We start from the raw sequence: 14,687 nt of genomic DNA on the forward strand, positions 1-14,687 counted from the left end.
CTTGTGTCACCTTGTTTCTCCAGTATTTAGGCAGTGCTTCATGTATATCTAGAAATTTACTGGGTAGATACCGTAATCAAACTATTATAAATTAAATTTGAGGTTAGTTGGAATGTAAAAGTTATCCAAGGTAATTTGTATCTTATTTTTTCTAAGGACTGTATTTTTTCAATATTCGAACCATAGCCACCTTTTCACAAGCCATCAAAAAATCTAGAAGTCCTAAAAAGTCATGGAGAAGAGCATGAAAGTTTTCGTTGTCTTTTGCTGTTCATGCTCATTTACCATGGGTGTTACTCAGAATTCCTTTTGTGTACCCCAGAAAAACAAATGTAGTGGTGCATGGAATTTAGATTTATGTAATGAGTGGATTCCAACTTACATGAATTTGGATTGAAATATATAAGCCCTGTAAATTAATAAGAATTTTTTCCCCATCCCTCTTCTGACTTCTTTAAATTTATGTAAAAGAACTCTTCATAAGACATAGCAGGTGTGTTCACAGGCATGTAAAATTGGTTCCTCAGCCGGAATATATTAACTTAATTTTCTTCAATTTGTGACACCTTTAGAATTTTGCGAGAGAAAGCTCACCATTCTAAAAAGTTTTTTTAAGGTGTAATTTTGAATATAAAATAATTGCAAAGTTGTTCAATTTTTTGACAGTCTAATCTGGATATCCAACTGAGAAATACTACAGTACATGTTATCATATGAATTTGGTATATGAGAAATAAAACAGGCATTCTTAGCATTTATAACTCAGTTTTTATGTTAAAACATACATTAACAGAAGTAAGTGATAAAACCTTATGTTTGAATTGTTGGGAACTCATGTCACTTGGGTTTTATTTGGAAACAATCACAATTTTTAAATAGCCGATTCCAAGAAATTTTTTGTAAAGGTAATAAACAAGCATTTTATCATGGAAGGTCTTACCTCTCAATGCAAGGAATCACCTACTGTGCTGCTTTTGTTCAAAACATGGCGTAATTGTTCTTACACATAGAAGTTCTTGGTGTTTATACGTTATGTTTTCACATAACCTGCATGTTATAGGAAAGCTATAGAATAATTATCCTTAAGATTTTTATGGCGCTAACTCATCCACATTCATTTGGTTTCAGTTTTCAACTTGTTATTAACTGGTTTCAGTTACGACTTTGTAGTTATTTTCTTGTTTCATCTTTCTTGAGTTTTTGTCATGTTTTAGTGCTTTATTTAATACAATTTTGTTTGATTTTATGGAGTATCACATTGCTTTAATTCATTACTCATCATTTCTTTTGATGCTGGTCTTGGGTATGTATGAGGAGTACCGAAGTAAGAAATATTAAGGAAGGTATTAAAGCTCATGGTAATTTGCTAATCTATTTTTGACGTTTTTCCAATAAAGTTTCTTGAAGTTAACTTTTAAATGCTTTGCCATAATAATGCATATGTTGGAATCTGGCCCAAATTACGAAAAGCATATGGCCTTAGTTTTTCTATTAATCGAAAAGCCCCTGTGTTTTCGGGTTTGGTTTTATGCTCTTACAATTCAATCTGTGAGGTTTGCTGGTTTGGATAATATGCTACTTACATATTCACTTCATTCAGATCAAAATTTCTAAACTTGTTACAGGTATAGAGGCCATGGATGGGAAGTGTATGTTTTGATTTTGTTGGTGATTGGAACTTGTATTTATCTATCTGGTTTATTTGGGACTAAATTTATCTTTAAAAATTGATTATTTGTTAACGCTAAGGAACATAATACTAAGTTTCATCGGTACCACGAAGGCAATTCTTGAGAAATTTCCTGTGTGTATTGTACTTTGAACATCTGTATGGTTGGTGTATTTTGACGTGCCAAAGACAAAAAACTTTGTTGCAGATCAGTGTTTAAAAATGCTTTCGTAGCTCTTTCTTCTAGTAAATTTGACGTTAGCAAAAAAATTAGCTATTAAGGTGTCTGTAGTTTTAAGTATTGCTTGTAGATATTATGCATTCTAGTATGAAGTGTATGTGTTTGTGTAACCTAATACATAATTATTTCAAGGGTGTATGATTTCTTATCCTATTTTTATTTAATTTTAACCGCTTTGTTATGTTTTCTGGGCAAAAGCACCACGAACTGGTATTCCTGCATTTTATATGTATCAATTATTTTAATTTTTCTATGTCGTTGTTTGCTTTTTTATAAAAAATTCAGCTTTTTGTGAGTTTTAAAGCCAACTGATGATTTTAAACAATGTTTGTCCTTTGTTAAGAAGCTCCTGTTGAAGAGCATGTGGTTTTGTTTTATTTTTCAATTTTTCAATATGTATCAGTGAAGTCATTATTAAGTTTTTTGACTGTCTGGTTTTGATTTATTTTCTTACAGAAATTGACTTATTTTTAAAAATTTTATTTTTTTGTTTATTTTTTAATTTTTTTTTGTTCAAATAATATTGTATGTTCAGTTAAGGGGAAAGGTGCTAAAAGTGGTGCAGGAGGGACAACTGTTGCAGCTGCCATTGTTGAAATTACAGAAAAGGAGATAAGCCAGGAAGAAGCTGATGAGAGAGCTGCTGAGATATTTTCCAGTGAAATATTAGCAGGTCTTGCTGATGCCAATTGGAAGACCCGTCTAGCAATGGTGGAACAATTCACCCAGGCAAGTCTTCATTGGAATGTATGAAGGATTGAGTTTAGCTTTACATTTGGTTGACTTTGTTGGGTCTCCAGAAACTAGAATTTTCATCTTTGGGACATATTGTATAATTGATGTCTGATATAGAGCATCATGCATTGTTTCAATGCATTTGAAATATTCTCCTTTTTTACTTTTACCACTTATATCCTTTGATAAAAAGCATCCATTGTCAGACTTAATTAATTTATTCCCTTTTCTCATGATGTATAGTGAAAGAAATATTGTTAAGAACTGATTAATGGCCATAATGGATCTGGAAGTTCGAACAAATAATTGAAAATCATTGATAATATTTTTAAGAAACCATTTTTTGATGGCTCCTGTGGACGTCATTTCGTCAGTGCAACAAAAAAATCTAGTCATCAAAATTCTGTAAAACCTTCAGAGAATAAATAAGTCCATAGTATAGATATCTGGCTTAAATAAATATCACAGTATGTAATTTCATTATTTTTGCAAGTCCCTTACTATTAACAAGTGAATGGGTATCTACAGTTTTTCCTGCCATTTATTTTAGTACTGGCTCTTTTTGGTATCAATTCCTGGTCCCAGCTCCAAAACTGATGAGATATCACAATTGTTTTTGCAAGCCTTTTACTTTCAACAAACAGGTTTTGCTGTTGTTCTTCTTTTTTTCTTGGTTGTTTTTGACATTAGTGCTGATGCCAGTTCCTACCTCAAGAACTTGTGGAACCTAGAATCGAAGAACTGAATGAACTACTAATTAAATAATTCAAAGGGACAGGTAGCATTTTTGTCTATTTATCGGTTTTTGTTCAGTTAAAACTTTTTTTGGGGCTTGTTTATAAAATGATACCTCATGAAAGCTTCAAGAGTTGTGAATAAGAAAATTCTTTTGGTTGTAATTTCTTCTTCAATTCTAACATAAGGAACAATCTAGTGGTGAAAGATCAGTTAGGGCAATCTTGCCAATAATCCAATTTTTTGTTTATATTTTAGGAGTTAAATAAAATGAGTAAAGAAGAAATTCAGACGCAAGTTTTGCTTCGAACATTAGACAAGAAACCAGGACTGAGGGACTCTAATGTCCAGGTGGCTAAAGCAAGACTGGAGGCTCTGAAGATATTGGTGGACAATTCAAAATTTTCCAGGTATTGAATGTTGAAATTATTTTGGTGCTCTCTTATTCTTCTAGGAGTAAGTGTTGTCAGTAGAAAGTTTATATGAATAACTTACAGGTAATGAAACAAGCATTTATGAATATGACAGCATCAGTTTACATCAAGATCATTCACTCATACCTAATTTTGTTGTTCTTTCAAAGAATTTGGCAGATGAAAGGAAAAAAGTAGATTAGGACTAAAAAATCGTCTACATTCAGCGATTCGCTCAGAAGTTTAAAGTAAAAAAATAATGCAAAAATTGATTATTACTTTTCAGTAGTTTGTGGCAAAATTAGAGTTCAGGTTCATTAGCTTGTTTTGAGAGAAGCACTTCCTTATGTAATGAATTGATCACAAGAATGTAAACAGTGATGAACCTCAGGAAGAGTTACTGAGAAGATTTGGCCCCTTTGGAAGGAGTGCTTGGTGTCATGACAACTCATCTAACAAAGGACCCTGACAATTGTCACTACAAATACCTCAATAAGTTGGCAGGGTATCGATAAACAAAAATGTGTCTCTTTACTTTTTTTAATCATCTCAGTCGACATTTAAGAGAAAGGTAAATGGGTCCAGTTTCCTGATTTTATGGAGGAAATAATGAACTTTTCATCATACTGCAGTGTGTGCATCTTAGATAATTTTCAGGGATAATCTATCCATTGGAGGGATGAGGTCATATTCCTGCATGTGGATTTGTCCATTGAAATTTTCATGAAAGTTTTAATGGGGATAATTAATTCTTAGAAATGCAAAATATGATTCAGTCTTACATTGAAATAATTATATATTATAATTAATCAGTTCCTCTCATAATGTCTGGGTTTCCTATGTCTTGTTTCATGTCTGATGACAATAGTCTAGCTGACATCATTATGTCAAATTGAATTTTTATGCAAAATGTGCCTAAATATGTACACCAAAGTGGTGGATGTAAGTATGTGCAGTGTGCCTATATTTATCTGCATTAACTGGACCAGAAAGAAGTGTGCCTTCTGTTCATCTCTGACAAGGGGAGACCACGTACCTTGCTCTGCCTTTTTCAATGCCGTATTTTTCATGGCCTTCGGAATGGTGAACACATCTCTGAAGTAGTAGTGGTTCCATTGAATGGGCCTTAGTTTGGCTGTAATTAATTAATTTTCATGCAGTACTTTTCACAAGTCTTATATAATTCCAAAATATCATATTCCTTAGCAGATGGGTCAGGTGGGTTAGTGTTAGCGTACATAACTCTCACCCAGGGGGCCAGGGCTTCGTCATGGCAGTATATTTTGTTACCTTCATTGTGATCACACTGCGTCATGTTTTTCATCAATTTTAATTGCAGTAAGCATAGACATGAGACAATTTTTTTATCATCATAATGGCGTTTAGGTATTTAAGCAGTCTTTTCTAATCAAGCAGTCTGGAAATTACTTGTTCAAATTGAAAGTTATGTGAATTTTTTTGAATTGATTTTAAGATTCTAGTTTTCAAATTTTTACTGCATAATGATAATTTTATATCCAAGGTTTTAATTGCATTGACATTGTAAGAATTCTTATGTGTGTTTTTTCTGTAATTCCTACAGGACTTGCGTGGAGCTGTGCATTAGTGCTGTTACTGAGAGATTAGGGGAAGCAAAACTGGGACCTGTTGCATCTGATGTTTTAACTGCAATGGCAGAAAGTACATCTTTTGATTTTGTAGCGCCATTGGTTTTAGATTCAGCATTTGCTCTTCGGAGTCCAAAAATTCACCAGGAATCACTGTCGTGGCTTAATGGTGCTTTGAAAGAATTCGGTCTTACGTAAGTTATATTCTGCTTCCTAGAAGTAGTCGATTAATTATGAAATTTTTTACATTGTTTAACTTGTATTATTTGTTTAACTGTGCTTTGCATGAACTTACCAAATCACAAAAAAGTGATTTACCCATCTGCTCAGAAAAAAATATCTGAGAATTTGCCATTTGCTGTAAATTGATTTTGTTTAGATTAATATTTAATGTATATACTTCCAGGTATGTACCTGGGTATTAGGCTGGCCCTTATTTTTAAGAATCTGGGAAAGTTTTGTTTTCCTAGTTTCAAAATGACCGAAATGAAGATTATATTCACATGCTAAAATGTGGTTTCTTAAAAATAATGCGAATCCGTGGCCCAAGGGCCCCAAGAACTGTGGAGGGTTTCATGGGGAAGTATCTCACAATGTAAGTAGTGGTGAGGGCCATACTTACGCAACCCCGCAGTGCAGCTCTAGGGGGTAGAACGGTCTGCAGGGGATAATTTTTCCTAAAAAAATCTGCCATATATGTAAAAACTAACAAAATTTAATGTTTAAAGGGCTTGACTTTAACATTTTTCATCAGGATAGAGTTTTTAAGCCCTAAAAAATCCACTTGTGGGTCCTTACTATGTACAGTGGAACCTCGTTAAAGCGAGTACGGGCTATAGCGACACCCCCGCTATTACGAGAGATAGCCGATGTACCGTCAATTGACCCTATAATGAGCGTGTTAATAAATTCGTTTTTACGAGACCCTTTCGGTGTTGGCTCTCGCCATAGCGAGGGTTTCACCGCCGGAAGACTTTCATCAAGACTCCTTAACCTCTGTAACCTCTAGCGATCTGTTAGAAATGAAGTTAATGGAGTGCTCAGTCTCAAATTCATGTGGTAAACTGTCGTTCGATAACTATAATGATTGACGAAACAATGCTTTGCATGATTTTTATTCAGTGCGGCGCTTATAAATTGTTTGAATAGTTAGTCGTTATTTGAGTAAGGAAATTTAGTGATGCAAAAAAACATCGCCTTTCGTCTGAATTTATGCTTACGTTTATCGGATAGATGTTTATCTGTCGCCGCACCACTCCTGTTCCTGTATATCTTTTCGCAACAGGTATATTGGCTATTATTTGTTCCACCTCCGGTAAAGCGACAATTCGCTATAGCGAGTGTTTATTAGTGCACCGTGGGATGTCGTTATATCGAGGTTGCACTGTACTTGGGGTATGGATTCTCGTTATTTTGAAGAAATCTTAATGAAAAAGTCGACCTACTGGTAATGCTACTATTTTTTATAGCTTTAATGGTTTTGATTAGTTTCAGATATTTTATAAGTATGACTTTAATGTGTCTGAACTTCTTCCAAAGCTACTGAAATATTCATATTATAAATAAGCTTTTAATTGTAATCCCATTGCATTTTTTTCATCTCATAGTTTTCCTGCCAAGCATATTGTGGATAGCTTAAAGAAAGCATTAAACGCAACTAATCCAGCTGTAAGGAATAATGCATTGATGCTCTTGGGGACTTTGTCACTTTATGTGGGTGGCAACCTTCGTTCATTTTTCTCTGACGAAAAGGCTGCTATTATCCAGCAGATAGATGCTGAAATTGATAAGGTAAGCTTACATTTTGTTCATAAATCTTTCTTTGCTGATTTTTTCAGGTTTTTTTCATGTCATGAACAAATGAAATTTCAGTGGCATAGATTTCGCTTGCCTATTCAACATGTTTATATTCCTGTTGCGAGTTTGTTTTTGTTTTCTGATTTTTACATCTGTGTGTTATTCGTGGGATTACAGTGGACTCTGGTTATTACGAAGTTCACAGGACTGAAAAACTGGAGGTTCATAATAACGAAGTTTGTATGTACGTTTCTTCCAGGAATTTTAGAAAAAACATAGAATTTTCTTGTCTCTTCAATCTCTTGTACTAATAGTCACGTGCAAAATAGCTTCAGAGTCAAGTGTATAATAAATTCAATTAAATTATGTGCAAATATATGCAAACAAGGACATTCGTTTCATTTTCTCAAAAGAAGAATGCGGCATAACGTAATCAAGGGTTGATATCTTCCCGAACACAGGAAGTCCTTGATATACGAACAAGATGCATTCCTTGAGACATTGCTCGTAAGTTGATAAACCTATGCAAGGCATGGAGGAGTGTGGTTATCCTGCAGAATGTAACATTACATCATAATTGTGCATTAACTCACGATTGTGGCAAACTGATCTAGCCGGGTGTGCAATACAGCCGGAGCTGAAAAAAATCTTTCTCCCCGGGAAGGAAGAATGGGCGAAACGCTGAACAGTTCCTGACTTCACACCAGACTCAATGCTACTTTGTTCAGATTATGCTCAAACTGCGACTTCCTCTACATCACACTGCGGCGCATCGGCCTACTCAAAAGGTGCCAAATTTGAAATTTCGGGCATGCTTAAATTTTTTTGAATGTTCGTATCTGAAAGTTTGCAAATTGAGTGAGCGTAGGAAGAGGACTAACTGTATGTCCAATTTATGAGCTGTAATGAGTGGGTCACCATTATTCCACAGGAATGAAGCTTACTATATGATGTTTCATGCTTGCTGAAGAAATAACCATAATTGTCGCCCTTGGGCACAGTACACACGGAGAACTTAAATGTAGCACAATGATCATAACATAGCAGTGTATATCCAACTAAATGCCGTTGCATATTCGTGGAACTTCGTTATTAAGTTCATTTTGTAATTTGCAATTTTGTAATACCATATGAGCGTGTAAGAGGCATACCTTTTTTCCCAGAAATTGCAGCTGAAAATAGGGGTGCGCCTCTTACACATACTTTTTACCTTTCCCCTCTCCCCTTCACTGGTCGCAAGTCCAAGGGGAACTGAGTGGCCTTGGTTTTCAGTGTGAGTCAGTTATCTGAAACCTTAAGTCAAAAACATGCGGCAGGTAGGGGAGTTTCTCCCTTAGTGACGTAATTTATAAATGCTCCGGTACGCTTTTCTTACTCGAAAGCATCGTGCCGTCACGTCGGTACCTCGGAGATGAACACGGAAAAGATCGTGCGGGTTTTTCGCTCCGAAGGGCACACTAAATTTACTGCCACGAGTGGGCATTCCATGGCCTTGATACTGCAAATATTAATCGCATATCAAACGTAGAGAAACGTGTAGTGTTGAAGGACAACACCTGGTGAATAGTCAACATCTGTCTTGCCAAGAAATTTCCATTACGCTAAGGACCTGATTTTTCAAAAATCATCTTCAGACGCTATTATGAGGATTATTGCAACTGAAAATTATATTGGTGTCAAAATTGCGGTTTAAAAAATTCGAGCAAGTGTGTACATTGTTAGACTAAATGGCAGTTATAAGAAATCAGAAATGCTTATTAGTGAAGAGCACTGAAGGAGAGGTCGAGGGGAAGGAGCGAGCTCACTCAGTCTTTCTAGGTACGAGCGAAGGAGCAAGGGAAGATCACGTCCAATCTTGCATGTGACGTAGTTGCCTTCAAAGCGAAGGTGCGAAGGCAAGGCAATGTGATACACGCAGTTTGCACTGCCTGAAGTTTCCAGTCTGTCTCGTCTTGTTTGAATGCGCTCATACTACGCTTAAAAAACTTAAATGCGGTCATACAATAGGGTGGTTTCTTATTATTTTTTTATTGCCTAAATCGAAAGATTATTACTCCTGGAGTATGTATTTCACGCTTTTAGATTTTTAAATGACGATATCTATTTTTTGCGATTAAATGAAAAGTGAAAATTTTCAAGTGCGCGAAAACGCGATGGCTATGTATAAATGCTGGGAAAACGCTGTGTGACATCGTTCTGGTTCCCGCTGCCGCAAGTATGGTGACAATGGGGCAAGGCTTTGAGTGCTGATACGACACAGAATGTTAGCAGGTAGCAGAGTACCCTGCTAGCTGGTAGCGCTTGGCTTAAATTAGGATTATTTACCTATTGGTGAAAGCTATCGAGATATCTTCGAGCTCAGTAGGTGACTCACCTAGCATTTGGCCTCCAGAAACTGGGAGAATTGATGCTGGTAGACCGAAAAAGGTCAGTTGGTGAGACGGGGTAGGGTTAAAACACGTTTCCATTGTTCCCGTGTAACTTGATATTTTCCTTTGAGGCAAGTGATTTATGGTCTGTGGGGTCCCGGAAATGAAAAAAAAGGCAAGAGGCATTAGCTGATGGAGGGCCGAGTGTGGTTCTGTGAAATCTATGACGTGGTTACTACTGCTTGGCTTCATATCACAATATACTTTGTTACGTAATGCCATAAAGCCTTTCTATAAGACTGCTTTTCCATTGAAATACAGTCGGAAATTAAAAAAAAAAACCATTGGGACTGGAAATGAGGGAAAAGCAAGGGAAGTTTAGAATGGAAAGTTAGCACGAACCAGATTGTGTTTAGTATTTTATGCTAATTCCTAATTATTAAAAAAATTAATTGTGTTGTAATTTAAAGGCCATTACTTATCATGTTATAGCATGCTGGAGAAAGGCCTCCTACTCCAACTCGTGGCCAAATCAAGTCATCGCAAGCCACTACTAATGGTGTGTTGGAGGAGGAAGAAGTTGCAGACAATGATGGAGAAGATTATCAAGAAGATGTTGATGAAGATATGGATGACCAAGAAGTTCCATTACAATCTGCGCAACCAGAGCAGCAACTTCCACGTCAAGATGTTTCCCACCACTTTACGGAAGAGTTGGCAAATGAGCTCAGAGACAAAAATTGGAAGGTATGTATCCTGTAATTTAGTACTTTCTTTCACAGCAGGAGGAACTGTTTTCTGATGTTCAACTTTTTTTTGAAAATGTGCAGTCTGACAAAAATATGAGTTTATACTATGTATTGTGACTGAACTCCATGTGTGCTATAATGCATTGAATGTTATTTATTCTGTGAAAACTAATGCAAATTTTTAATTATCCCACCCCACATCCTCAAAAAATTATTTTATGATTGCTCACTACAATGTTTAATGTAAATGAATATTTTACATGAAAATTAAGTCGATGATTGATAATACTGTCAAAAATGATATATAAATCAAGTATACTAAAAGGAGTTGAGTGGTAGACATGCATCTCATGAAAGATATTTTTGCCCTAATATTTTTTCAATCTTCCCTATGTATTCTTTGAGTCCCCATAAGTAGAAAAATTTTGCATTGGACTAAGAATTTTCCATTTCTACCTTCACCCTCTAATAGTCTATCTTCAGTCATCTAAAACCTGGGCTAAAACTGCTTGGCTCATGATTAATTATTCACTCTTGTGAATATATGAGGTACTTCTGTAGTGTGGATGCTTAGAAAGGGGCTTTGAATAATTTTGCAATGGAAAAGAAGGGGATCCTCATGGGCTAATGTAATTCCTAGTAAATGATATTGTCATGGTGACGAAAGGAGATGAAAGTAAATATACGTAGTGGTGATATCATGTACAGTAAACTCCTGATTATCCGGATTAACGATGGGAAGAGGAGGCATGAGTGATGGGAAAACAAACAATCCAAACTTACACTTATATTTCTAATAACTTTCATAATTTATGGCAATCAAACAATATATTAATATTTATACACAGTTGTTATTTGTGATTGCTTCAAGTACTCATGGAGAGCTTTCTTCACCTGACTGTACAGTGTGCAGCCGCTTGGATGTTTTTAGAGGCGATGATGTCATTATACTCGTATTCCTAATTATACCCCCTATGCTTCAGCAAACTGCCAACAGAGGCGAGTGCCTGGCTGTTACTCATGTGATCTCTACTCTCTTTGTCTCTGCTTTCTCTTCCCCACTGCATTCACCTGTGCTACTCCCTCTTCCATTTGTCCTGTTTTGAACATGCCTGAGTGCGATAGAATCTCCGGTTCCCTTGGGTTGTATTCAACTGCATGTGAGGCCATGGCAATAATTGTACATTTGCAGCACGAAAAATACATGTAAAGATTTGAATAACATTTTCTTCATTTAAAATTGGTTATCCTTTGAAGAATTAAGAATTAATTTAGAGTTTTTTCCGCTGCTCAGTGTCTTCTGCAATAATGGAGCAGATGCTCATGTATATTAAAAAATTCCGTGTTATCAAGTAAAGTAAATAATTGTGTTTTATGAAGGAAATAATAAATAATAATAATAAGCCTTGTGTCCTTACGTTTAAGTACGATAATCCTGGTGTTTTTGTATCCAATTTTATTTTTTTGCAAAGATTGCGGAAAACATCGAAGGATGGTGAAAGTCATCCTCCAATAATTTGCAAAAAGATAATTGGAAGTTTACTGTACAATTTCTGATGGACTTAGGCTGATGATATTACCATTGAAATCATGTAAATGAATTCTCAATGCTCTTCTTATTTTTAGGGTTATGTAATTGCAATGAATTTAATGTTGTCTGAGAACTTCATTTTTAATTTGTTTTCTTTTTCAATGAATTTACAGGTGCGAAATGAAGCTTTGCAAAAAATATACAATATTGTCTCAGAGACTAAGTCAATCACTCCAAACCTTGGAGAATTGCCAGCAGCTTTGGCTCAAAGATTGGTTGATAGCAATAAAATAATTGCAGTCACGGCTCTGCAACTGGCTCAAGAACTAGCTGTTGCTATTGGTCCCCGTTGTAAATTGCATGCCCGTACCCTTGTGCCAGGAATGCTTCAAGGTTTAGGTGACAATAAGGTGAGTCCTGCAAAATATTACTCACTTTTGTGTATAATTGCCAGTGTTATGTTGTAATCATTGTTGAACAAGGAATTTTAGGTTGTTTGTTTTATGGTTAGTTTGTAATGTAACTGCCCTATCTTTTTTTAAAGGTGATCACACGATAAAATTTATGTTATCAAACAGTCTTTTAAATTGCAAATATAATGAAGGAAACCTGGAAAAGTCCAAGAGTTTTAGTTTGACCACTCTGATAGTATAGCCCACTTAAAATGAACCCATTTATTATAGAAGTGCCATTTTTAATAAGTGTTGCACATTTCTCATCATAATAGGCCTCTCTGTTGACTTCCTTGAAACCTCATCATCATAGAAATTTAGGGTAAAAAAGTTTTAGCTTTGCTATAACAAATTCACTACTTCAAGGTTCTTTAAATTTGTTATGTTATGGTTGTACTTAAAAATCCTGTTACATGGGGCAATTGATGCATTGAGTGGTTTATACATGTAAATGTGGAATTAATTTTTTTTAAGTCAGGGAGCGGCCCTAAAAGTTCGTTTTTGGAATGCTAAGATGGATTGTGAATGTACTGTGATTGATAATTTTTGGCAAATTCCATGGTGGACTATTTTAATAAATCCTCATGTATTTTTTAAATTAAAAGTTGCAAACAATATGAAGGGATGAAATTAATTCAACCAAATTTTATTTCTCAAGCTATGTCTACAATTTTAAATGAACAAGACAGCTATAAGCAGAGATAGTAATGATAAGACTTCAGGCTTTGTTTTTGGTAAAAAGGGTAAAATTTTTAATGCAGGGGAATTAAAGTTAGGTTATCATTCTAAATTTATTTTACAAAATGATTGTGGAGTGTTTAGTTTTACATATATGATGTGAGCACAAGTTTCAATTATTTTTACATGAATTCAAGAGGCAATTAAGGGAACTTTTTATTGCATAAGATAATTAAATTTTTGATGCTATTCGTATTTTGGAGTTTACTTCAAAGTGTATATTTATGAAAGTTCATTACTTCGGGGTGGAAAAAATGGTAATGCCAGAGGCAATGTTTGATGATTTGAATTCAGGAGGTTGAAGGAATTTTCCCAGTGGGAGATGCTGCTTATGCAAATTGCACCCAGCAGTGTTGCCTACCTGCTATTTAGTCATGTAAATAATTAATAATAATTTTTTCGTTACTATCCTTAAATTTCACACACAGTGAAGGTGACATTTCTTGTAGCACCCTTCCAAGCTTCACCCGCCTTGCTACCCTCTTGGGATATATATTGTACGACGAATTTTCCTCTTTCAATACATCCTTATCATTATTCAAGTAGCATTAAATGTAAAAAAATATTTTAATTGCTGGAAATTTGTAGTTTTTGATGAAATTTGTCTTTGATGTGATATATCCACAGGCATCTGTTCGGCAAGCTGCTCTATCGTGTCTTCGTGCTTGGGGTGAAAACTGCGGGGTGAAGGAATTTTTTGAGGGAGAAATGATCCTTGATGCTCTTAAATCGGGTAACCCTCAGCTTCGATCGGAGTTGTGGCTGTGGATGAGAGAAAAATTAACTGAAGGTAAATGACCAACACAGTCATACCTTAACATGATGTTGAAATAAAAACAAGTTTTTTCATTAAATATTAGTTTTATCACCATGACTGCACTTCCGTTTTGGAATGAAGTTTGGATTACCTCTAAAATTCAATGCACAGCTTCATTTTCATTTATTTGATAGTTTACTATGCTATTATTTTGTGTGGTAAAATGTTAGTGTAAACATACCTGACAATGAAGATGTAAATGAGTGATTTCAACAATGATAAAAAGTCTGCATTAATTCCACATCACTCTATAGTGAACCATACCCCCCATTGATTCTGAAAATAGTGAATTTATCATTTTAACTTAAAGTGAGTGATTCATGCAATACCAAATTGTTGATTAACTGAAATTTGTTTGCTGAATTAGCTGCTACTTCACAGAAACTTGATTTTTTTTTGCCTGTATAGGGGAAGTAATTCCTCTTTGGGTATTTAGGGACTTACTCCAATTTTATTAATTTTTTATCATTAGTATTTATTTTTCATTTACACCAGTTTTATTTCTTATTTTTTAAATTGGCAGTAATTTATAATGATTTTTTGATTTAGTAATAGATGGAGGTTTAACGATGTACTGTTGCAGGTAAGTAATGCACAATTTCATGAGCTTGAGATTTTAATTTATTCAAATTATCTGTGTGCATTAGTTTTTGCACTGCTTTACATGCTTTCTGAATCTTCAAATTGTTAACTTAGAAGATTTTTGTCTTTGACACACTCCTCCAACCATACAGATTTTCAAGGTACAAAAATAGTGCTTAAATGCTTGTTTTATTACTGTTAGATTTATGGTGATTTTATGGCGCCACGCATAAAAGTTGTCATGAAATGTTT

At 35.0% G+C, this 14,687-nt stretch overlaps 1 protein-coding gene across 1 annotated transcript in view; it reads left to right on the forward strand.

Annotated features, from left to right (window-relative positions):
- The window catches only part of LOC124161848 (protein mini spindles), a 68,593-nt gene that overhangs the window by 25,306 nt on the left and 28,600 nt on the right, over positions 1-14,687 (forward strand). The window contains exons 12-18 of the mRNA XM_046538065.1: positions 2,446-2,639; positions 3,639-3,790; positions 5,376-5,594; positions 7,008-7,191; positions 10,059-10,313; positions 12,020-12,256; positions 13,664-13,826. Coding sequence (XP_046394021.1) covers positions 2,446-2,639; positions 3,639-3,790; positions 5,376-5,594; positions 7,008-7,191; positions 10,059-10,313; positions 12,020-12,256; positions 13,664-13,826 — 1,404 coding nt within the window. The remainder of the gene's footprint in view (positions 1-2,445; positions 2,640-3,638; positions 3,791-5,375; positions 5,595-7,007; positions 7,192-10,058; positions 10,314-12,019; positions 12,257-13,663; positions 13,827-14,687) is intronic.

This window comes from Ischnura elegans, chromosome 7, assembly GCF_921293095.1.
Source record: "Ischnura elegans chromosome 7, ioIscEleg1.1, whole genome shotgun sequence".
In the NCBI taxonomy this organism is placed as follows: Eukaryota; Metazoa; Arthropoda; class Insecta; order Odonata; family Coenagrionidae; genus Ischnura; species Ischnura elegans.